This window comes from Ischnura elegans, chromosome 3 (assembly GCF_921293095.1).
Source record: "Ischnura elegans chromosome 3, ioIscEleg1.1, whole genome shotgun sequence".
NCBI lineage: Eukaryota > Metazoa > Arthropoda > Insecta > Odonata > Coenagrionidae > Ischnura > Ischnura elegans.
Genome location: NC_060248.1, coordinates 65,705,132 through 65,730,412, shown reverse-complemented (window position 1 = coordinate 65,730,412; position 25,281 = coordinate 65,705,132). Strand labels below are relative to the sequence as shown.

At 36.4% G+C, this 25,281-nt stretch overlaps 2 protein-coding genes across 5 annotated transcripts in view; one reads left to right on the top strand and one right to left on the bottom strand.

Moving 5' to 3' along the window:
• The window catches only part of LOC124155947, a 19,225-nt gene extending 11,865 nt beyond the window's left edge, over window positions 1-7,360 (top strand). For 2 of the 3 annotated variants that reach the window (XM_046530180.1, XM_046530179.1), the window contains exons 6-7: window positions 5,055-5,230; window positions 5,757-7,360. In XM_046530180.1, coding sequence (XP_046386136.1) covers window positions 5,055-5,230; window positions 5,757-5,882 — 302 coding nt within the window. In that variant the 3' untranslated portion in view covers window positions 5,883-7,360. The remainder of the gene's footprint in view (window positions 1-5,054; window positions 5,231-5,756) is intronic. The other variant, XM_046530181.1, reaches the window with a different exon arrangement.
• On the bottom strand, window positions 5,780-25,281 carry LOC124155946 (trichohyalin-like). 2 transcript variants are annotated; one of them, XM_046530178.1, is made up of 14 exons: window positions 24,996-25,281; window positions 24,817-24,915; window positions 20,479-20,620; window positions 19,146-19,369; window positions 18,596-18,748; window positions 18,302-18,517; window positions 18,126-18,214; window positions 17,737-17,941; window positions 17,240-17,381; window positions 17,108-17,160; window positions 16,887-17,030; window positions 11,259-11,401; window positions 10,987-11,160; window positions 5,780-5,855 (listed from the first exon to the last, which is right to left on the bottom strand). In XM_046530178.1, the coding sequence occupies exons 1-13, from the start codon at window positions 25,011-25,013 to the stop codon at window positions 10,989-10,991; spliced, it is 1,800 nt and encodes a 599-aa protein (XP_046386134.1). In that variant the 5' UTR covers window positions 25,014-25,281; the 3' UTR covers window positions 5,780-5,855; window positions 10,987-10,988. The 2 variants fall into 2 exon arrangements, with proteins under 2 accessions (XP_046386134.1, XP_046386133.1); XM_046530177.1 differs by lacking the exon at window positions 5,780-5,855 and having other exon boundaries at window positions 10,126-11,160.

Here is a 25,281-nt window from a genome sequence, read left to right as displayed (position 1 = left end):
TTTGTATTTTATGTAATAGAACTAAAAAAGTTGGTATGTATTTTCACAATACCTAGAGGTCCATGAAAGTGGTTTTATTTTTTGCTAAAAGTCGTTTTAAAACTATCTGATTTCAGTGTTATATAAAATATTGACAGTGTTATTATAATGCTACAATTTTTCCACATTTATAGGGGTTTTATTATTTTATGGTACACCTTTCATGGATACTTATTGTTATATTTAGCATTTTACATAACATTTAACACAATTTCGATTGTACAAAATTTCTGATGAAACTAAATGAAGGAAATGGTTCAAGTTATATTGGTTCAAGGTACATGAATGGTTCAAGTATGTAGTCTTGGCGAATACGATTGGCAAACGGCAAATCCCCACTACCTTATATGTGTAAACTTCGAGAGCTATTCCAGAATTTTTGGATTGTCAAGTTTCTCTACAATAAATAAAGCCTTTAAAAATGGTTCCGTAGTAGCAATAACAAGCTCCTCCTTTGCTTTCTTTGACTGAGTGACTGTGTGTTCAAATGATAGCTGTCGTTCTGCGGGTCCCCTTTCTTTCACACATTTATGTGTATCATTACTGATGTGCTTTAACAACGTGTCACATCTTTCAAATTCAAATCTTTTATCGCAAACTTTGCACAGTAATACTGTCTTTCACATAAAATCCTTCTGAGCTGAATTCACTTGCCCTGGTATGAGCGTTATCACTAGATTTTGGCATTTTAAAGGAAAGGCATTTTGAGGGAAGGTAGGACAGCAGCTACTTACAACAAAATCGCTTAGTTTTGATTACAGCTGTTGCCAATTGGTCAGGAAAGGCAGTGAAAGAAGCATACATAACTAATAATAATCGGATTCAAAGAAACTTGAAAAATTATTTCCAATTTATCAATCCTGAAACATCTAGAATGAGACACTTTCTCACCGGAAGAATTACGTATTAGATTTGGCCAATGTCGAAATGATTTTTTTTGCATTGGAGCTCAGAGCCGAATATCCGAGGATCTGTCCGCTAATAAGGAGAATTCCCTCTACTCCTATCCTTTCTGTTCCTTTCTTCCCTTCCCCCGACTGCTAGTGCTTCGTGCTTTCAAATAACTATACGTGTCTATGGATGTCATTAAACGAATCAAATCGGAAAAAACAGCGAACTTTCGTTTTTATTTACCAATTTTGCGTTATTTTATTTTATTTATTTATTTTATTCCCTGTGCCATAATGGGCACTTTCTCAATCCCTCCGAGACTCAACCCCTCTGAGACTTGACCCCTCTGAGACTTGACCCCTCTGAGACTTCACCACGAGGAGACGATTCGCGAGCTCCTGAGTACCAGTCTCGCGAAGCTCCAGAGTACGTCGTGCCTGGCTGATCCACGCGGGCCGCTGATACTCGCGTTCTGTGAACTGCTCACAATTTATAGTGAATTCACCAACGGTGTCGACCTCTTTACGGCATGTGTGAACTTCAATTACCCTCCGCCACCGTTTACCCAATTGTAAGGTGAATCGTCAGCCTGAAACCTGTTTCCCCTCCTCTGCCTACACCTCCCCTCTCACGCCTGCTTCGAGCGCCGCCGCGATCTTGCAAGCCGCCTGTCTCTCTCTCTCTGCTACTGACCTCAGACAAGGAAGGAACTCTTGCGTGCCCGGCTTCTTCCCAACGGCAAGAGTACATTATCCTCAGGCAATTTAGTATTTTATGTATTGTGCTCCTAAAGCTTACTTGGTTATTAAATGTATTATTACTGTTGGAAATCAACCATATTGTTTGTTAATTTTTTTTACTCCTAACCACCTATATTCTCGTCAATTCATTCTCGCGACGTGTGTGCGTTGCATCCCAAACCACCGAATACAGCTCATGTTGGCCATTTTACATCGGGGTATTCAACAAATTTAATAATTAAACGCACACGAACAACCATGCCCTGGGCAGGGGAAACCTACCCAGGCGGGACTCGAACCCGCGACCCCTTGTTTGGCAGGCGAGGACGTTACCCCGCCGCCACCGAGGCCGGCAAATTTCGTGTTATTTCGCAATATCGTGTCTCGTGAATTTCTCATACTTCTAACTGTACCTATTTCTGATAGTCCATTTTATTTATATTGGTTGGTTTATTTGTTATTTTTAATGACAATTTTGTGATTGAAGAATTTAATCTGGGGAAATTAGGTCATTTTATCTCTTTTTTTTTTGTCAATGAATTTATTATTCAACTTTATAAATACAGTGTGTCCTCGTTTAACGTCGTCCCGTTTAACGTTGTTTCGCGATAACGTTGTCCAAAAATTGAAACCCTTGATCATTTAACGTCGTTGTTGCTTCGCGATAACGTTGTTCAAATTATGCGCGGCGAAAAAAAAATGAATGGCGAATAGAACGCAAGCGCATCTGATGCGTAAATATTACCATCATTACCATATTAAATGCGATTGGTAATTTTCGTTCGACAGAAAAGGTTGGCGTGGGTAGCGTATGTTAACTATGCATCTGAGCGAATAATTACCGCCTCATTTACCCATTATCCGTATATTTTTCTGATGCCAACCGAAAAAAATGTCCACGAAGATGAGTGGCTATCCTGGTGGTTCTTCAGACGTGAAGAAAAAGCGGCGATAATAGAATAAAAACTTGGTATTATTAAAAGAATTGAAGAAGGTGCAACTGCTGGAGAGATCGGTCGAGTTTTAGGTTTGCAGGTCGAGTTTTTACAGTTAAAATTTCTTCTGTTACTGAAAATATCGATGTTTCGCCATTAAAAATACTTTCTTTTTAGTTTTTATATTTCATTTAATAATGCCTTCTTCCCAACCTTTTCGTTATGAAAATTCGTTTCGAATGAATCGTTATCATGCTGAAGTGAATAATCGGTAATGAATGTTTCTCGCGATTTCCGCCGGGTTAAAGAATTCATATCATCACGAAAATTGACTCGCCCTTCGTCCTCGTGCTTCCGAGTGTCAGATTCAGATTTTTTTCATTTTGGCCTGATTCAGGTGTCTCCCGATTGGTCAAGAAGTCTGCTTAAAGTTACGGCTCCGATAATTGGCCTCCTTGGATTCTCGCCCGGGAAATTTTGCATTCTTCACGAAGAAATGGATTGTTAGGAACATGGCTAGGAACCAATTTAAATTTTTTACATTGTTTCTTATGGGAAATACTGCATCGCTTAACGTTGTTTCGCTTAACGTCGACTTTTTCAGGAACGAATCAACAACGTTAAACGAGGACTCACTGTACCTACTTTTTTTTACTCTTTCACTGACCTTAATTCAGACCTCCACGTCACTTCCCACTGATTTCTGTCGATTATCATCTCCCTGAATGGTCCCAACAATGTATCTCTGATGCCCCCTCTTTTGTAGCATTTTATGAATATGTACTCAGTTTTATTTTTTTCATTCATACTGATTTTTGTCATTTTTATTCTTTTGTGTAGTCATTCTGTTTCAAGTCATACATTATTTTACATGTGTCATTTTTATCTAAAGAACCTTTACGTCACATTAAGTTAGTAATTTTTTGGTGTAAGAATTTAAAATTAGCCAATTTATGTATTGTTGCAATTTTATTGAATACATTTTGATCTCTGTTGCTTCTTCAAAGTCAGTGAAATGGAGACATGCAGTTGTAGGGTTGTTTCGTAATGGTAACATTGTAACCAGCACAATTGCATTACCTCAGCGTGGTTGGCACAAACTGTAACAGTCTGGAAATATTTTTATATCACCACTACTTGGTGTCTGAGTTCATACCCCCTGTCTGACTTTTGATGGAATGACGGTTACTCTTTGTATCCTTAAAAATGTATGAAGACATTTTTTTCTTAGTTGTTTTTGTCTCAATATGGACTTTCACAATGATTCGCCTTTTTTCAGACGCTGAGAGACATTTTCCTGTGATGAATATATGTATGATTATTATCTAATATCTCTAATATATATCTTCATTCTTGAAGTATAATCTGGTGCTTTCTTGGTGTATGCTGTTAGCAGGGGCTGTTCAGATTCACTTTCAGGGCTGGATGTTGGTTCACTTTCAGGATATCTCAGGTCCAGCTCAATCTGATTGGCCCATCATTTCACCTTTTCCTCTCCTCCTGGTGACATATCAGCTCAGGGTTTCAGAAATGACCGAGTGTAACTATGGTACTGGTTGAAATTCTTAGTGAGGCATTTTATCTATCAATTATTTTGTTAGCCTCTATCAGAATCTTCAAGTGATATGGAGTATGTTTACCTTATCCCACTTAATCATTCGATTTTGGTGAATTCATAGTTGCATGTCAGCAGATTTTCCTGTTTGTTCAAACCAAATACACTATGATATACAAATATACATAGTGCCAAATACAGTTCCTCCCACTTCCCCTGAGGGCATGGACACATTTTCCGGCTATCTGGTTGACTCTAGAAGTGAAAGACTATCCAGTTGACCTATCTATTACCAGTTGTCTTTCTATTTGCAGAGAGGATGAAAGTTTTCCTCAATGTCTTTTTTTTTTCAAAATTCATCTTTGCCATCAGCAATTGATGGACGGATCAAGAGCTTTCGTCCAAGGTTTATTTTCCTGTCAAGGCCTATGCCTTACATTATTGTTGTTTGGCCTCTTATTATATTTGATCATACATCTACTTAATCAACTTCTCACTTCTCTTAATAAGAGATTGTTATTATTGTGTGCATTTTATCTAAATTTATTATATCAGCTAGTATTATACTTCTGCAAGTATTATAGGTCACCAACCTATCATGCATTTACTATTCTGCTATCTTGTTAACATTCATTTTCAAAGGAGACCTTGGAAGCACCTACAATCACTTCTTATTTCTTTCAATTCATGTAAAATTCTCCAAAAAAATATCTAGCTTCCCTTCCCTTAGTTGATGGCTTTGAATGTTGTTTACTGGCTCTGCTTCTATGGATACATCATTTAGGTCTCTTCTTTCATTTGTTCTACTAAGGAAATGGTGAGGCTATGACTTCATTCTTTAATCACATTTTATGTTATCTTCTTGATTTAATTTCACTATAAATCACTTTTTAGAAAGAAGTCATGCCCCTATGATGGATAAAAAATTTTATGGGGGAAGTTGTATGAACGACTTAAGTTCTATTAACAAATTTGTTGTAAAGAGGCCAGTAGCTGCTATTGCACCTGCAATTGACCTAAGCCAGCAAGAAAAAATTGATGATGAATTTAGACCATCAGACCCTAAAAAGGTGAGGAAATAGAGGTCTCAAAATTTTCTAGCCTTATTTTTGATCAGTCCCACAGCTTTTTCTCATTGGGCCAGATGGATTTGAAAAAAAATCAATTTTTCTAATGTGCCCTAATGAACAGGTTTGTGATTATGAAGAAAAATGCCCAGAATAACTAAAGGGAGAAGAATAAAGTAGAAAAACATGTCCTTCAATTTGCTGGAATGATGTGTTCATATTTGGTCAAGCTAATAAATATCTTATTGTTTATTTTATTTTTTGCTTGACATATGAATATAGGAATTATTATTGGTAATTTATGCTTTACAGGCAGTGCATTTTTGGCCAATTTTATGCAAGGAGTTATTTTTTATTTGAAGAAATTAATGTCGCAGACCATTTAGAACTAATCATGAGTTCTAAGTTCTGAGCATATAATTTATCATTCATTTAATTAAAAAATGTTTATAATTTGCTCGTAATTTGAGCATAAGGAGAAATGGGCAGCTTGAATCATTGTTAACATTTTATTTATAATTTTTTACAGGCTTGTACATTCATTCCAAAAAAGCCAAGCTCATTGTCCAAAAAGTTCTTCACTCACAGTAACAGCTGGTCACAATTAGAGAAAGAGCTCTCTGATTTACTGAGGAAAGATTTACCAAAGTCATAGAAATAAGAATTGCAGTTGTTATCCCATTATATTGTTTTGAAATTTCTTTTAAATGGGATATTGTTATAATTTTATTTTATTAGTATACCCTTTAAGTCATTTAATTTTCATTAGTTTGGTGTGATCACCTGTATAGATTGATTTTCTAAAAAAAAATGCCAAAATGCCATGGTACTCACCAATAGTTTTGAGATTGATAGGCATTTAATTAGAGCTGATACATATTTCTAGAATTCCAGTATTGTTTCACCTGCACCATGACTTATTGGAATATTAATTTCAAACTCAAAGGTTAGGTTCATGGCATATTTATTTTCAGGGAATAATGTATGTGTTGATCTAAGTAAGTGATATTTATTCCTTGCTGGGTGAATATTCATCCTGATTTCATTTATGTTTATTTCACATTCATTACCTTTTGTAAACAATGATAACTTCATTGAAATATATGGCCAAAGATGGATACTTCAACCAGTTAGTTACTGAGTTTGTTAGAACTGCATCCTGTGCTTCAGTGAGCAATTATGTATTAATATTAAATAAACATTTAATGTGAAATATTATTCACAGGATGTGTTATTGTGAACTGATGAAGAATTAAAAATGCATTTAGTACAATATTTATTATGTTTATATGTAGTGTCATTAATCTGATGTTTTTGTTGTGACTTCAACATTTGACATTTCTGTAGGTACCCTTTTTTAAATATGTATTATTAAAAGTACATTAAATATACGAGAGAAAAATCTTTTTCACTTCGATGTGATACATTAAATGACAAGGAAATTATTTCCACTCATCCAATCCGAGTCCTAACTTCTAGAGACTATGAAAAGGACTTATTTCTCCTATGAGCAACCTTTACTACCTCGTTATAATAATTGAAGGTGAAAACATCTTCCTGCATGAGCTAAAAAACCCATTTTGAATGCCAGGACATTGAATTGGGACTCAGAAAATTTTTGGCTCTTGGGTGGTAAGATTTTTCTGTCCGGGACTGTATTTAGCTATGCATATGGACGCAAAGTTATGTTAAAGTGGTGATGATGTGATTGTTCTCGCATTCCTACTTCTCCGTGTAACACCTGGTTTCCAAAAACCACGTGTGCGAGATCATGCATTCAGAAAGGTTGGTTTGTAGAAATGCTTCGAAACCACTGTGCAGAGTTGGAAACTACACTGTCAGGCACAACGCTGCATGGTCGCGTCTCTCACAAGTTGCCCAGGATGCAACTGCTGTGGGACGTGGATTCATGATCACTGAGCACAATCGCAGATCGTGATGCTTGGAAAAAAGGAGCACGGAGTTACTGTGAGGGCAATAACGCCATCACGCAGCAGCAGTTATAGTAAACCAGGACTTATAGCAAATTGCCTAAGCAAGTGAGTGTCTGGCTATGACTCATGCTATCCCTACTTCCGCTTACCCCGCATTGATATTATTATATTGGCATTGACTAGTGATCAGGGGCGCCGACTTATAACAAATATTGGGGGGGGCCCATATCCGAGGTCTTGCCCCGGGAAGAGGTTAAATTCAAAGTGTGTCGTAGCACCGAAACACTATCATGATTCACACCACCTGATTCAGTTAACCTGCTTAACCTGATAATTATTTGTTTTAACACATTGTTGAATTTATTTTAAAAGGTAACTATCGTCAAACATGGGAAATAAAAATTACCAATATATTTTTGTGATTTCACAAAGCATAATATAACATAATTATTTTCTTGAATTATTGAGAGGGCTCCGCCCCCCCAAACAAATCTTTGAGGGGGCTCGGGCCCCCTCAGGCCCCATGGAGTCGGCGCCACTGCTAGTGATGACATAAACAAGCCTGAGTGCGACAAAATCTCCGGTTCCATCGGGCCGTATTCAACCGCAAGCGAGGTCACGGCAATAATTGTGCATTTACGGTATGAAATTTTAAATTAAAGATTGTAGGTAAAATTTCTCTCAATTTATCGTTGAAGATTGAACCCATTGAAGAATCTTTTAAAATTAGCCAGAGTTTTTTTCCCACCGCTGATCGTCATCTGCAATGTTAGAGCAGACATCCAAATAAAGTTGAAACATTCCTTGCCAGCAAGTAAATGAAATATTTCCATTTTATAGAGGAGATTCTGATGGAAATAGTAAGCCTGGAGCAGCCCTGCATTAAAATGCAAAAATCCTGGTGCTTTTGTCTCCAATTTTATTTTACTTTTAAAAGATCGTGGAAAACTTCGAAGGAGCGTGAACTCATGCACGGATAATCCACAGCACAGATTAACAGCAGCCGGATAATCTATGTCTGCTGTAACTGCAAAAATATCAAGTTGACTGGGATTCTAACCATAATCTCCTAATACCTGGTCAAGAATGCAATGGTGTGTATTATAAAATTAAATTGTTTTATGGTTAAGTACATAATCATATTCAAATTTGCTGATGATTCTCTTAACTTTATAATTTCACTAAAATGCTTTCCACCTTCCGTGGATGCATTATTTCATAGGAAACTCAGAATGTAGTGATGACAAGAAAAGGGAAGTCCCTAAATGTAGGCAGCACACACTTCACACCTTTATGCTGGGTAGTATTATTCATCTTTGAAGGTGCTACCATTATATGTTTGTAAATATTTTTTTGTTTAACTTGAAATCTTTGGAAAAATTTTTACTGTAAACAAGGGAAGGCACATGGAAAATAATTCGCTATACATATTTGCGATTTGCAAAATGAAGTTGCTTCTTAAGCTGGCTCTGTTAGAATTTAGGTGAGTACCCCAGATTTATTCTTCTGTTTTCTACCTATTGGAAATGGTGAAATAATGCAATAGCTTTTTGATTAATAGTTGATATCCTCCCCATATGTTCATAATCCAAATGATGCGATGCGAGTGCAATAAATGACTCCCCATAAAATTAGCCGTTTTATCAACTTCATGAACTTTATAACTCAACCCAGGGAAAACTACTATGTCTACATTATTCATCTTCCACAATATTATTATTTATTGTCTTCCATTTATTGCACTCAGGTGTCTACATTTTTGAATTTTTCATAAAATAAATAATACATCAGAATTGAGAATAAAATTTCCTTTAAAGTGACGTATTACTCATTATTACGCCATGCACTGAAGTCTAGATATAAGTTTGCAAAGTACAGCGGCACATCATTTTGACACCGAGAGTAGTACATACCTGATTTATTCCTTTTCTTTTCTGTATTTTACACAGTGGCGGCTTGCTCATAAGGACTCTCGGTTGCCGCCCCTCCCAATGATTTGAAAAAGGAAAAAAATAAATAAAATACCCATTCAATTATAATTATACATCTAATTAACCAAAGTATTTTTTTCAATCGCATACATCGAAAATATAGGAAAAACACGCAAAAATAGCACGAGAAGTTCGCATTTGTAGCTGCGGGGCGCTGGCCAGAATGTCCCAACCCATCACCATGCAGTTATATGAAGAGTGGTAGTGGTGGGGGCTGCTGGTGCTATGATACGTCTAAGCATGTGCCTCATGGAAGTCTTGGGATGCCGTCCGAGCATATGCAAAGTGACATATATCCAGTGAGTTGACACAGCCGGGCCGGCCGGCGGCCGTATAATCTTGGTGTCGCAGTGTTGCAGAATACCTTGTTTTGGTGACCAGTTGACCTATTATTTGTCAATTTTTTTAATGTAAATAGGCCTAGCTGTAGTTGATTTAATCGATTCAGTGATTTTTAGTGTTTTAGTGAGTCATAATGGTCTCTAGATTACCTTAAAAACTCACTAAAATACACAAAATATTAATAAATTTTGATCCCCCGGTGGAGTGTGCCCCTCCCAGCATTTGACTCACGAGCCGCCACTGATTTTACATACCATTAGTGTGCTAATATACATTGCTGCTCTAATGTCTTTGATTGGGCAGTATTGTGCTGGGTCAATTTCTTTCATAGTGAGATTAAAAATTGAGCCGACAAGTGTGCTAGCAAATAATATTTATATCTGAGTAAAGAAAAATAAAGTATTAAGTCGACAATGAATTAGAAGAGAGAGTAATATTCAATGCTAGATTATTGTCAGTCACTTATGGAATAACTTTCAATCCTCTATTCTTGCCATTGAGAATAATACATATATCTTTTTTCTAGTTAAAAAATTTATGCATTAGTGTTGAAAAAACATCATTTTAGTGCATACAGGTGTAAGACCTCATTATATCTACTAGAAAAGTAATGTAAAGCATTGTCGCTGAGTAAAGTATTGTAACCTTCACTTTTAATTCAACAAATCAAATGAATGCACTTCACAAACACTAGTTCAGGAAAAGTACTCAAGAAGAAAATCGGGAGCTACCCCCTATGAAAAAATTGTATAAACTTGTTTCAAATTTGTATACATTCTTACACATTGTCATGGTTTATACAATTTTTTCATAGGGGACAGCACATAGTGTTATTTTACAAATCAAATTAACGTAAATTATAGACATAATTGTCCAGGGTTATTACTCACGAAGAAAATGGGGAGCAACGACACATACTTTACTTCATAAATAACATTGAACATAAAATGAGAACACAATTAATAAGAACTATACGCAAAACATTGGGAGCAACGACGCGTACAACCGAACACCAATATTTTCGTTACAGTACTCCCTTTTTGTTTCTTTCGAGTCAACAATATTTGTTGTCCTTTATCACTCAACTCTCATTGTTCCTTCATGTCATCAACAAGAATTGTTACAGTATGTAACTACTAAGGCATCCATCTTGTGCAATATGCGACGATATTTTCTCATACAAAGGTTATTGTCGTTGAAAATTTAAGGATTTTAACCCTAATTCTGTTGGATTGATGAATTTAAATTGATAATAATACATAAATGATAATGTGCTGGTAATGATATCAATTCCAGGAGAAATGTCCTTGTAAGAAAAATTTACTTATGAAAAAGAAACTGAGGATGGGGAGAGGTAATGAGGAATATACGAAGGCCATTGTTCAGACTTCAGGATATGCCATCAAATGAACACTTTGGCAATATTGCTTGGTCGATTTCCTCTGTATTGAGTGATGAAAGTTTTCAAATATTTATTTTATTTTAAAATTACCGTTACTGATGTCTCTTTTCAATTCTAAAAGGTGATTTTGGTTTGGTCTGTGCTGTTATTTTCATCCTTTCCTGCCTCTTCATTTCTAATTGGCGTTTTAATTCTGCTATCTCTGGAGTATCCTCCTCTTGCATTTGTAATGGCATTGTGAGCGAAAATTGTTTAAATCTGGAACTATAAGCTCATCAAGTTAATTATCTTTGAAGGAATATCAGAAATTAACTAATTTTCACCAATTGATTGTATTGGAACTGCTTTATGTCATTATTTACCTTGATTCCTTGTGTGCAGCTATATACTCCTCTGTTTGCTTCAGCAGTTCTCTTCTTTTTTCCTGCTGCCCTTTGATCCATCGCTTTCTTTCTTCAATCTCAGCTTGTAGATGCAATTTAGCCAATTGTAATCTTCCCTTCAACTGGTTTAAGAAAAAATATGATGAATATGTATTGTATTTCTATGTATAGTTATTTATTTTATTTATTAAATGCTTGTTAATTTTTGACATTGGTCATTATTTAATTGCTAATGGTTTGCCACAAGTGTTGCATTCTTCTGACAGTAAGTCTTTCTGTTCTTTTACTCAGCTAAGGTATGTCCAACTCCACTTATAATGGTGAAAAGAATACAAGGGATTATTATTTATGAATCTAATTAAATTGTGTTTCTCATCTAATTTAAAAAAATGTATAGTTCGTGTCTCCCTTCTACACATTCAATAGCCCTAATCTTAATCTTTTCATTTTTTTATCCGATTGTTTTCTACATCTTGCTCTGTACTTTAAATCCCATTTTGTGTTTTTTCTCCCTGAGTATCCTTGAAATCTATCCCACCCTTGTAGCATCTGATTTGATTTCCTTCTTTTCCTGCTTACTGTGACTATTATTCCCCCACTGACAATACATGGAAATGTATTGTCAGTGAGATACATGGAAAATTGGAAACCTAAACCTTCTTCAGAGTACGAAGCACTTCGATTGAGTTCAAGTTTGATATATATGATTATATTTTTTACAATACTTTGCAAAGCCTGATGTTTGATGCTCATGCTTTGAATCCTGTAGACTTAGAAATCATATGGGCTCAGACCCTGTGTGGCTTTTCATTTTTTGTTCACCAGGATTTATTCAAAGTTGACTGACTACAGTTCTGTGACCAAAATATTTCATTTATGAGGAATGTGCTACAGCACCATTCATCCAGAGAAAGTTTTGGGGGCAAAGGTTACAGTACATAGTCGGGCCTAGCTTTAGAAAATGAAGCGTAAAAAATGCTCCTACGAATTTACTAAAACCCTAGTACTGCTTGCGCCATTAAGGACAAACACAAAGGGTGAGTCATTGTGAGGCATAGGATTAAAAAAATACCGTTTTGCTGCCTGTGGTTCGATATTTCAGCAAATCTTTGATGTACAAAAACTGTCATGGGCCCAACTTTCTTGAGATTTTTCTCTTTCTGTGACTAAATGCTGTAACCTAACACCCTGGAGTTATATAAAAATGATAAAATTAACTATAACAATGTGGATTGAAGACAAAAATCTATAGTAAATATGATAAGAAAGCAAACTTTCTTGAAAGAAGTGAACAAAGTAACAAAGGACTCACAAAAAAGTAACAGACAAGGGAGAAGGAAAAGATATGTCAATCACATTAGATACTGGATGAGAGGGCATAAGAAAAACCAGAGACTACATAGCGATGAATTGTCTAAGGGTTACAGGAAGGACCCCTAAAATGGTATTCCTGCAGAGTGATGTAGAGGAAATTCAGAAAAAGACTGAAAATGGAAGAAATTACAGCGAGAACTTGAGAGACCACAATGGGCACAAAGAAATGGAGGTGAAACTGGGGGGTACGGTGCGAGCTGAGGGTGGAACAGGAAAACGATGAATGCAGTAATGAAATTTTAATACTGTGATTTTTTATACAATAGAAAAAGACAACAATTCAAGCCCTATAATTAGGAAATGATAATCAAATGAAAAGAATCTGAGATAAAAATTGTGCTTTACTCATGAAACCTGCACCAACTTGATACAACATCTAATAAAACTGAATTTTTAATTGATTAAGTCTTTACCAATTAGTAGAGGCAAAGATTATCGGTGAATAAAAACTGTGAATTTCGTCATAAAAATCTGTCAATTTCGGTTTAAAATTTCGTCATAAAATTGCAATTTCGTCATAAAAAAATACAGTTTCGTCATAAAAATTCACTCGTCACAAATATTGTTTTTTATCCCAAGAACAATAATCACCAATAAAAATGCTTATTGGCATCTTAAATATATTTTTAATGGTAAAAACCATGACAAAGAAGGGTCAAAGCAAATGCTAAAGGAATAAGTTAAGCATTTGTTACATACACATCATAAACACTTTTTGCTATGTATGTATGTATTTCAACCGCATACCGCTTGACAAATGCGGGATTTATATATATGGGGAATATTTTTGATTGGTCTAAATTTCATTGTCTCATTGGCCTGCATGATGTAAAAAACTTATAGTTTTTACTTAACAAATTGATAACAAAAGTCTTTAAGGTCTTACACAAAAAATATAATATCAACACATGCAATTACATATGTGTTCGTCAATTATCTATATTTTTTTAATATGCACTCTGAGATTATTCACACTCTGGAATTTAAAATTGGCTGAATCCTTATTTTACTAGAATTGAGATCCATTGGTCAAACTTGACTTTAATTATACACATTTTTGGAAGTTTAGTGGTTCTTTTATTTATATTTCCATGCATGGAAAATCCTCTTCCTGCATCTACATTTGCCACAGGTATTCACAGGGTTTTCACAAAATTTTCTACAAAATGGGGAAAAATCATTTTAAAGGGCAAGAATTAGTGGAAGTACTGAAAATTCTTTTCCTTCTTCCTGAACTGATCTAACAGAATCCTTCAAAGCAGAATGGCCAAAAAGTTCTTGAGTTTCTGTTAATGATTATATGAGGACATAAGCAACAATTGTGTCTAAGTCCTTCACATCAGTTGTCAATATACACCTTGAGTTAAATAATCTTCCCATGGCTGTAATAATGCTCCTCCCTGGGTCACTATACAAGGAATGACAACTTGATATTAGTCTTTATCCTATTTGCTTCAGGACCTCACACATGGAAAGTTTCACAGATTTTTTGAGACTATTAAGCGAAGATTCATTTTCTTTTCCAAACTGTGCATTGCTGACTAGGGTAAAGGAATTCTATAAATTAAGGTTGATTCGGTTCTTAAATTTTTTCGGCTCTCGGTACCGTTCTGGTTCTCCCCCATCAGTTCTCGATACTCGGTTCCAAGGATGAACTCTATTTAAATTTGCCATTAATTCAGGTAATTAAACAACCACAAGAAGCGAATGAAAATAATTTCACGAAAAATGTTAATTAACAAGAAAGGTCTGTTAAAAAAAAACTCAAGATCGCCTCCATAATTTTATTTACCAAGTAAAAAAGTTAAATAACACATTGTTAAGAATGCATGATCGACCAACATGTCTCATTACATCAGGCAGCCACTGGTTCTTTCTCCAGGTTTTTTTTGTAACTTCTAAGTGAGATTAAAATACATTCTGTGATGTAACTAGCTTAAATTGTTACTTAAATTGACAACTGATTTGCATGCTTCACTCTCGCAGTTCTTATAACGTCAACAATAAACTGCTCAACACGCCGGTACAGCGACAACATTCATAAACTAAGCGGCCATGAATTAACGTAAAATTGTAATGCGGGGTTGCATTCTGCAGGATAACCACACTTCTCGACGGCTTGCATAGGTTTATCAACTTACGAATAGGCTCTCGAAACGCATCTTGCTCGTATATCGCAGAATTGCTGTATATACACATGAATCAATCTTAACACCACTCTCAGACGAAACGATTTCCCGCTGGTGCCGTTCACGGCACAGCACACGGCGCTGCAGAAAGTCGTTTCGTCTGAAAGCCGCCCGAATTTCACGTGAACGGCGGCCGGTGAAAAGTAGTTTCGTCTGAAAGCGGCCTCAATGTAGCATAGCCTATATTTCACGCCGTAGACGGAGCATCGCCGGGCCGGATTGAAATGGGCGCCTTGCCGTCAACGCAACGGTGTGATTCGACTCGTTTGAAGACATCCATAGATCTATAGTATGTTGAAAGAACGTCACCGTGCCGTGGCCGGCTGCAGGCGAAAAGTCAGCTTGTTTGAAAGCGGCCTACGTGGCAGCGACTACAGAATGTTACAATTTTGGCGAGAGCGACAAATTGACGACCCCTTAAATGCGCGTGCTAGGGAGCAACTCTCAAAAGAAGAAAGACATTGACGCCATGCAATCGGAAAGTAATATATGCGTTTTCAAAACTTTTTTTTTTTTTACTTTTTGGCCTTGAATACGCTGCGAACCATTTCGGATTTGGGCGCCAAATTCAAATCCTCGCAACAGTTCCGAGCCGGTTCCAAAGCACCGACTTTATGCGCTCGGTTCTTGATACCGGTTTTTTAAGAAAACTTAAAGTAACGGGGTATTTTTTACCGGCAACGGTGGAAAATATCGCGCCAAATTCGCAGAAAAAGTGCTTAAACGCGAAATTTCGTGGAACCAAGTGAATTTCGCGCAACCTTGAAAATTTCGCGTTTCGCGGTTCGCGAAAATTTGGTGCCCCTACCAATTAGGTCTTAACTGTTATTAAGTGGGCCCAAAAATCAAGGAATAAAACATTGTAAATTTCACTATTATTTAATATGGGCACGACCCGGGTTTTGTAACTTAGTTACATCTTCAGGTGACTGATCTTACATGCATCTTATATTTACACATACGTATGAAAGTAAGGACATCTATCCGAAGGGAATGGACTGGTTGAGAGGGCGGGGGTGGGGGTTAAGCAGGGAATGGAAGGGGTGGGGAAGGGGCAGCTTTGATTTTGGACAAGGGTTTTTTCCTGTGAGGATAGGTATCTGACCAGCGAGGGGAGGGCGGGGTTAAAGTGGGTGAGGAGACGAGAGCTAAGGAAGGTGGCAGTGTTGGGGAAGATAGAGAGGGGATTAGCAGGGTACATTGAGTCATCCAAATCACAATAGCCTATGGTAGGTCATTGAATCCGGCTGTGGATGGTGTGGGCATGGGTTAATGATTTCCCCGAAGGACATGGGTCACTGGGAGAATTTAAGTAGAAGCACTGCGTAGTATCCTTTCTTGGAAATGTAAATGGCACACAGGTGGATAGGCACTTAGAAAAAGGTTGTCACTGTAGGAGTTCACTGATGGGGATGGAAAACAGAGGGAGTGGGAGGGGAGCACTTGTTTGTTAGCAAGGGGGGTGTTATTCTTTAAATGTTGTATTATCTCCAACGTTTCTAGGGCATCAAGTCTTCTCCTTTTTCCTTCTGACATGAGTGGAGGATGTCTGGCTTGAAATCACTTTTGTGTTTGCAATCTAATGAATGATTGGTAAAGTTGGATTGATCTTTTTTCTACTCGAAGCAGTTGTGATGTTCACTTGCTTTTTTTTCTTCTTGAAACAGTTGTGATGTTCACTTACTCTGATCTTAACACTTCTTTCCGTTCTACCGATGTATTTCTTACCAACCCAGGGTGCATGGGCTCAAAAAGTTTTTCTATTGAATTATAATATAATTTGAAAGTATTCTTATTTTATTTTACTGATTTCTATAACATTGCAATAATTTTCAAGGTAATACAAAGAAGTCGAAGTTTAAAAAAGTATGATCATTGCTGTCTAAAAGTAAATTCTGTGTATACATTAAAATCAACAAAGGAGTTTTTTTTGCTAACTTGCAGTTGTGAGTTTAATTTTGGATTTCATTTGTAAAATTTGTAAATGAGTCTAAGATAATGATACAAAGTTCTAAAAAAATAATTTAAAGCAGTAAATTCGTACCTCTGCAATCGACATTTCACAGGACAAACCCAGTTGTGATGTTTCAGTTAGGTCTATAGGTTTTTTCATTTGTTGGCAAGCTTTTTTATGCAGTCGCTGTATTTCTTGCACAAGTTCTGCCTTTTGCAGTAGTTCTTCTTCCCTCTATGGTTCAGAAAATTGAGAAATTTTATTCTTGTATCATGGTTTAAGCTGAGGTTATGCCACTGAGCATTACTTACTTTTTTTTGAGCAGCTTCTTTCATGAGTCTTTTTTCCTCCTGTAACTTCTTCACTAAGAGAAAAAATTACTAGCTCTGTTACTTAGTTAACTTCTAGTAAAAATATGATTTCTGAAAAAGGCATTTTCCTACCTGTTTTCAATTTATTGAGTTTATTTCTTCGAACAGAGTTTTGTGCATTTACTTTTATCCTATGGGTTTTTTCCACCAAATTTTTTATCAAGATTTCTTGTTTTTCGTGCAACTGCTGCTTTTTTTCTCCAATTTCATCCCTCTGAAATAAAAACGTTGCTTTTTGATGATAAAAATGAAATTTATCAATCAGAATTAAATTTTATTAATTATCAGAAAACATATAGTACTACTATAGTTCTTCTTAGAAATCCTGATCATATCTTTTAGGGGGCCAAGATCAATGCAAAGTTATGTAAAGTAATTTTAAATAAGCCTGCCCCATGATATTTTATATTTTAAATAAATTTTAAATTAAATAAAAGGGAGTACAATAGAACTGGTAGATGAATAGGAGGCATTAAAAATCATACCAATCAGAATTATGGTATTAAAATTTGCTAATTCCATCAGGTCTTGCTTCTAATATTTTTTTTACTTTTGAAATGGTACCATACCTCTGCTTTGACCTTCAGTGCCTTGGCTTGATTTCTTTTCTTGACGCCCTCCTTAGCAATAGTTGCCTCTTCTTGCCAAAGGAGGGCTCGTAAACGCCTTGCTTCCATAGCTCTCTTTTCATTCCATAACTTTTCTTTCCTTATTTCTTCCTCCTGTATATTCACATTTTCAGGGTCATTTCCACCATTGCAAAGTTCTTGTAATCTGTGAAATATATTCTCTACTAGGTTACTTGGCAAAACTTGCCAAAATTATGTTCCATTCTATTATGCCCAATTCATAAGATAGACAAAGTCAATTGAATAACTAAAATGGTTTTAATTATTACTTGTTGCTTAAAAAGTATAATAGTTATAAACTGGAATTTTTTATCTTTTAATTTTTATACCTTTTTATTTGTTTCCATTCATTCTGTTGAATTGTTGCCCCTAGTCTGAGTAACGCTGTAGTATTCAGGGACACTGCACCTGTTTTTGCCTGAAAAATTATTGAAAGTAAATGATAAAAATTCGTTTAGAAATCTTTTGTTTGACTGATGACTATGTATTTGCTATATGTTATCACCGTTTTCACTTTAGGTATTAGAGAGGTTTCCTCCATTTTGCATGAATCAGCATCTTTATCTTGGGTTTTTGCAGTGGGGGCTTCATGCTCATGCTGCATATTATTGATTTTACACTTCAAGCCGGTTGATCCTGATTTCAAATTTTTTTTGTGTTTTGTCCTTGAGGTGCTAACCTTTTTGGATATTTTGATTGATGGGCTTTTACTTATTTTCTCCTAAAGGAATAACATGCTGTGTTTGGAAGACATCTTCATCAGATTGCCAATTAAAAAAGTAAATTTTTCGGTAATTACCTCTTTTATGCTATGATTATCCCTGTCTGGAGAAAATTGTGGATATGTAGGTATTTCTTGTTTTTGAGGTGTATGAGAAAATGGCCATTGCGGGACTGTTAGTTTTTTCTCTTCTAAGTTGTACAACTTTTTTCGCAGGGAATTGCTGAATTTCTGCTCAATTAAAATTTTAAGAGTAAAAATCTAAATTAGTAGTGTGCTAAGACTTAATGGGTGCCAAAAATCTTTCACTATTGAATATTAAATATATGTTTTTGCATTCAATCCATGAATTGCAAGACTAAATTTAATTATTGCACTCAAGTGTAAATGAATATGAAATATGTTCATGTAACTCATTAATGAATCATTAATTCTTGTTATTTTATTTTTTTAAGTCCCAGTTGAGGGACCTTAAGAATGGAGATGAAATAAATTTATATATTAATTTTAAAGTTCAACTATTGGAGTTAGGTATCAGTTTGCTTTGTAAATGTCAGTTTAGCTCTAAAGTTATATGGCATCGTATAATACAGCTGATCACTCTTCAAACATTAGTTACTGTACTCACTTTCATCCATTCTGATTTTTTCTGCAAGGGGGCTAGAATATTGTCATGGCAGTATTTAATGTCTAGTATTTTGCATCCTTCCTCACTAACTTTTGTTAGATTTTCAGGTTTTCCAAAGAAATCTAGTAGAACTTTCCAGTTTGACGGGTATGTTGTGAATACCAACTCTCTCACTTTGGATTCACTCATTTTTGGTAATTTGAAACAAATGACGTAGAGGATAACTGAAATATGAATGACTTTTACATAGTTTATGCCATGAAAATAAAATAAGTTGGCTAAAAAAAGGTTACGTAGACACTATTTTATCAGAAACTAGCAGGCCACCCAGCGTTGCTCAGGAAGGGTAGTACCCAGACAAGTGGGAAACTTGGAACTTAGAATTCATGGTCAACTAGCAGGATTCTTAAGTTTTGAGCAAGTCAAGGGGTGTGCCTAACTGGTTGGATTTCCAACCGTAGAAGTTGTATGACATGACGTAGCAATCAGCAATGAGAAAACAATGCTAAGGACACGTCGGACACCATCAAAAGTGATACTAATGGGTTTGGGAGCATGAGATGTGCCTATGTATTTACTTTGGTTGCAATCCATGCAGCCATATGGAAACACATTGTGGACATGCAAACAGATATGCTCTCTTATAGATGTATATGTAATATGGATGGCTTACATAACTAATGAGTGAATGTAATAGTATTTATTTTGTAAGTCATCTAACACCAGAGACCAATCCGATAATTAGGTGTGATTCAGTGTTCAGGGGTGGATCCAGGATTTCTTTCTGGGGGCACAATCAAGGCCGTATCCAGGATTTTGTTCTGGGGGGGGGGCACAAGGATACCTCATAATACAAAATAAACGCAATGATAATGCAATGGGACCGTATTAAAAATCTTCCATATATTTTTAGGGTCTGGGGGGGGGAGCACGTGCTGCCCCCCCACTTAGATCCGCCTATGTCAGTGTGGGTGGTAGTTGTGGCAGAATAAAGGTGGTGGGGAGGGGAGGGAGGTTGATGTCTCTCCTTGCATTATCCCATATTATAAGTTTTTTCTACATTTTTTCAATGTCAGTGGTGTAAACTATGAATTCATGATAAGCCTAATACATTGAGGAGCATCCCAGGCATGTAGCATGTCACTACATTCATTGTTGTTTGTATTTAATCATCCTTATTATCTCGATTGCTATCAATTCAACTTTTAGATTAAATCATTTAAGACATGGCATAAATATTCTTGATAAATGCATAAGTGCGTATAAGCATTATTTGGTCTGTTGGAAAATAGTGGTATATGCAATTAATTAAAATAATACGACTAGAACTTACCCAAGTGTATATACTTTTCATCTTCTCTCAGAAATTTCTTTGTGTCATAGAGGACTTTGAGTAATGTGATTAAGTATTCTTCATACTGTGCAATCTGCATGAAACTTACTTCTTCTTCTTCAGTGATCTCTGTTGTTGCAACCTGGTGGTAAAAGATGCTATTTCCTAGTGCTGTTGTTCTGGAGATTGCAGCATTTTCCAAATTTATTTCATTTTTAGTGCTGCGTGGACAATCCTAAGATGAGGCAATGAGGATGACAATTGACTTATATTTAAAATTTTGTATGTAAACTGCTCAGAGTCTGAGCCAGTTGGTGTTATGACATGACTTTGCATGCAACACAAGTGTCGAGGCAAATTTTCAGAAAATATTATTTAAAAAAATTGCTTTAGACGCTAAATAATAATTAATAAAAAAGTAAAACTATTGTGAGACTGCAATTATAAATGGTCCAAAATATTTTTTGTGAGATTAGTATGGTGATGTATAGCAATTAAATATTTAAGAAGCCTAATTGAAGGTGCTTTTGAGGTAGAACAGAAAATAATTTTTACATATCCAAATTCTTTCCAATAAATGCTGCGATGTCAGAATGTTATCTTCCAATATCCATGCTATGAATGTTATTAAATGACTCCATTTAAATTATTGATACCTCGCCCTCATCCTTGCTTTCTTCATTTGAAACCTCACTATATACTTAGCATTTCTTATGATGAGGTCATGGAGAATACATTATATTATGTAATGTATTAATCATGGATGAGGTTATCTCCATAGCGTTCATGCAGTGAAGTATGCAATTCAGCGAGCCATATGTGGCACGATGGTTGCATATTTTCCAGGATGATTTCTCAAATGTATGGATATGTGCAGAAAAATATATAAACAGCCTTGTATTCCTTTCCTCCAATTAAAATCTTAGATTTCACTTAACCCCACTGCCCTTATCGTCATTGCCTACAGCAGAACTGCATGACGCGAGGGGTTTGGAAATAGAGGACGTGGGAAAAGTCACTCGAGGAATCACATAGGTTGAAATGGAGCTCCTCAATTTGAGACACTATCACATGGAACAATAAGTTTTTCCAGGAAAGACAGTTTTACAGTTAACTCAGGGTCAGAAATTTATGAAGTACTAGCGATGGTTATTTTTGTGTACCGAAGTGGGCAAAAGCCATTTTTGTCTACCCCAAAAGTGATATTTCGTGCCTTAGCCCATTATGTTCCTCTCCCTGTCCTGTACGCGAGGGGCCTCCAAACTTAACCAATGTAAGGCCCACATTATATATTTCCCAAATTTATGCGGGCCGAAGGAATAAAAAAGAACAAATCAGTACCAGTTATTGAATTTCCTCAGAAATTAGAGTATAAACATAAAAAATTAAAAAAATATCTTGTGGGAAAAAATTAGGGTGAACTAAATAGATTCTTGCCTTTAGTTTTATGCAACCAGACTTGTGTTTGGTGTGACGAATGATACTTTCTTTATGACTTAAAAAAATTATTAAAATGAGGTCCCAGATTCGATGAGCCAATTGCGCGAATTATAAGTGAACACACAAGGATTTGTTTGGCGGAGACCCCTTCTCTAGGCTAGTATCTCCAGTATAATATCAGTATCTACTATCAGCACACGCTCGGTCCAAACTCTCCGCTATCCTCTCTCCCGTAGGTAGAGGGCTACTTTTGGTCCCAGAGATCTCGGTACGGACTCTCAAGGGAACGACTAGCCGTTGTAGTCTCATCCACGGTCATGCCTTCGCCTGGCCTCGATTTCGGGCGAGAATGTGTCTCGTTGCGATCGATCCTTCAAGTAATCACGTCTCCATTTCAATAAATTTCGCAATGAATATTTTTCGGTGTGTAGAGATAATCGGGAGTTTATACTTCCACATAATCAACTTATTTTCTATGGGAACATTAAATCCCATGTAGTGAACACTCTGCGCCTTCATTCAAAATTCGATGTTAGTGAAAATGCATGAGGCTATGAAAATGTATGGCTGCATTTGGGTGTCTGGGTATTCTATAGTTGTAATCAACTACTTTTGGATCGATAAAAATAGTCGAAATTTGTGGCACGCACCGGCTCCCTCTTCGATTGTCTCTACAGTGCGATTTGATCACTAACGCGTAAAAACCGAGTTCCTTGAATTAAGCAGTGCAAAACTTAGATGAAATGTAGAGTATGTATCGTAGCATTGACGTTCGGGGAGATTCACCGTATTATTTTTAGGCTCGCCATGGCGTCGACTAGTTTTCGGTGTCGTGGTCGCGGAGGCCTTCAGATGATGTTACGCGCTAGTTTCCTATCCCTTAGCTTTCGAGCATAACCTAACCTAAGGGCATTCGTCGTGTTCATCACAGCGAGGCCTTTGTTTCTTAATACATTCCTAATAATCGAATCCCTTTGGAAGTACGAGGTAAAAAAGCCAGTTGGCTTAGAGACCCGGCTACTAAGTGTAACCTTGCGGGATCGAAGAAACTTCCGATTCTTACTGTCCCATCAGAGGACCATTTAATTTCTCCCGGTCCAGAAAAGTGATGTTCTCTTAGCAAAATTTTCGATTCATTCGCTCAATGTTCACGCTAAAGTTACATGAACGCAAGAATCTAATTCTGAGATTAGACAGGCTATGACTGTCTAATGTCCGTGTCAGTGACCGAGTTGGTTACCTTGGTAGATCGATATCCTTCCCCGCCTATGGATTTTATTTATTATAAAGCTGTGTAAATGCTGGGTAAGGCTTTCCTTATTTGTTGTAAAAGTTTTTTTTCAATAGTCTTTATTTCCTCTAGTACGCTCATCATAGTCTTAGCGGCGCAGCCAAAAACATTGAATTTAATTAGACAAAAATGAACTATAGTGTAGTTGTTCCTTGACAAATCTATGCGATTTTGCCTGAAGACCCCTCATTCCAAATGTGAAGGAGGGGGGGATGCCAAAGGATTATTTAAGAAAAATTGTCAGCTTTTCATACCGGACCTGTTTTCAAGGTGATGTTTTCAAATGAAACAAGTTCGGTTTTAACTGTGCTGGAGTTAAAAATTCATTGTAATCACCGTAAGCAGCGAAAATGATGTCAAATCCTTAATGGCGACCATTTTGCCCATCACTTGTCTTATATTAGGTTGTGCGATGTAACTAAATATATTTTTGGTCTCAATAAATACGTTCAATAGGTGAAAAATATGTCATGAGAGCTTTTTGCGTCGCTTTTTCGCGTAGCACTGAAGGAAATAGAAGCATTAACCTTGACCCGAAATCCCATTTTTGCTCAAGCCCGCTTAAAAGGCCAAAAATACTGTTTTTGGTGGGAAAATAATTCTTTTCATCCAGCCAAATCCATTTCATACAAGTAAACAAAAAGCAAAATTTTTCACAAGTTGCCGTTCCCTCTGAAATTCTGTTACGTCATCAGAGGTCAAGCGGAAATGGAGGAAACTGAATGCTGCGTTGCCCCCATGCAGGTTAGTCGGCACCCGCGACCCTTTCTGTGTAAGATTTGACAACTTCAATTTTTCAGAGTCACTATAACCATGCACCCAAAAGCAAACGAATTGAGTAGTTCACTTGTTATTATTGTAATTATTTTCTCTTAATGTTACTCCAAATCGGCAGCGTGCAATTTTGTTGTAGGAGTGAATATAATTTAAGTCAGTTTGAAGCATCACCACCGCTATCACCGGACTTGTTTCATATTGATACGACACATTACACAAGTCTGGGGCGAAAATCTGATTTTTCAGAAAATGATTCTTCCTCCTCCTTCCACTGCTTTGTTTTCACTTTTTTTTTACTTACTATTGGGTGAGGATGAGGGTTCTTCGGGTAAAGTCGCGTATTTTTCTAGTCATCTATTTGAAGCGGGTTCCGTTTTTCGTCCTTTTTTATAGGTGATTTTTGGAAAATATTATATTACTTTCATTTTTGTTACTCTCCAAGATATAGTTTCATGGGCCTCCAATAATTTCAGTGACGCACTGTTTAATTTAATTCTCCCTCTCGGCACGCCTTGCGACTTGTGAATTGGTAATTTTTACTTTGTCGCTTTGTAAGTTTAGCGGACATGGACGAATACAATGAGCGGATAAGGTCCTGCGTATTTACCCAATTTAGGGAACCGCGTGAGTTATCTTTGCTCTCTTCCCATGTTCTTTTTGCTTGAATATGATATTTCTTAGAAACAACATTGGGGTATAATGGGATAAGTATGATAACAGCACAACTGCAGTGCATAGTTTGAGTGGTGGGTCGCTATATTCGTGATATTTTCTTTCCCATTCCTAACCAGATATGGATCATTACTACTTAGTAGGTCATTACTACTTACTGCTTTGTGTTCACGGAGGAAATCCTCGGCATCTACTTCATTTTCAAGGTACTCTTGTGAGAGAAGTATCAACTTATTAAAAGTTTCACTCGTCATATCCTGTAAACATGTTCACCATTAATACTTTTACTTCATCCAAACTGTGCGCCCAAAAACAAATTTTCTCTTATAGTACTGACCTCCATTGTCAATTCCATAGTTGTATTTTAAAGCGCACTTGCCACAGAAAGTTTATGACCTTACAAGGGAGAGCTCACAAAATCACGTGTACTAATTTTGCGATAAACTATTTATCTTCTTTCCGAAAATTAGTGACGTTCATACATACGATGATATTTGAAGAAAAAAACACGTTGGCTCCTACGTGGCCTTCCCGATTCTTTAATGATCATAAACGAGCAAGGTGGTTTACGAAGGCGGCGCGAGCAGTGCAGGAATTTCCGAGTTAACGAGGTCTACCGCAGT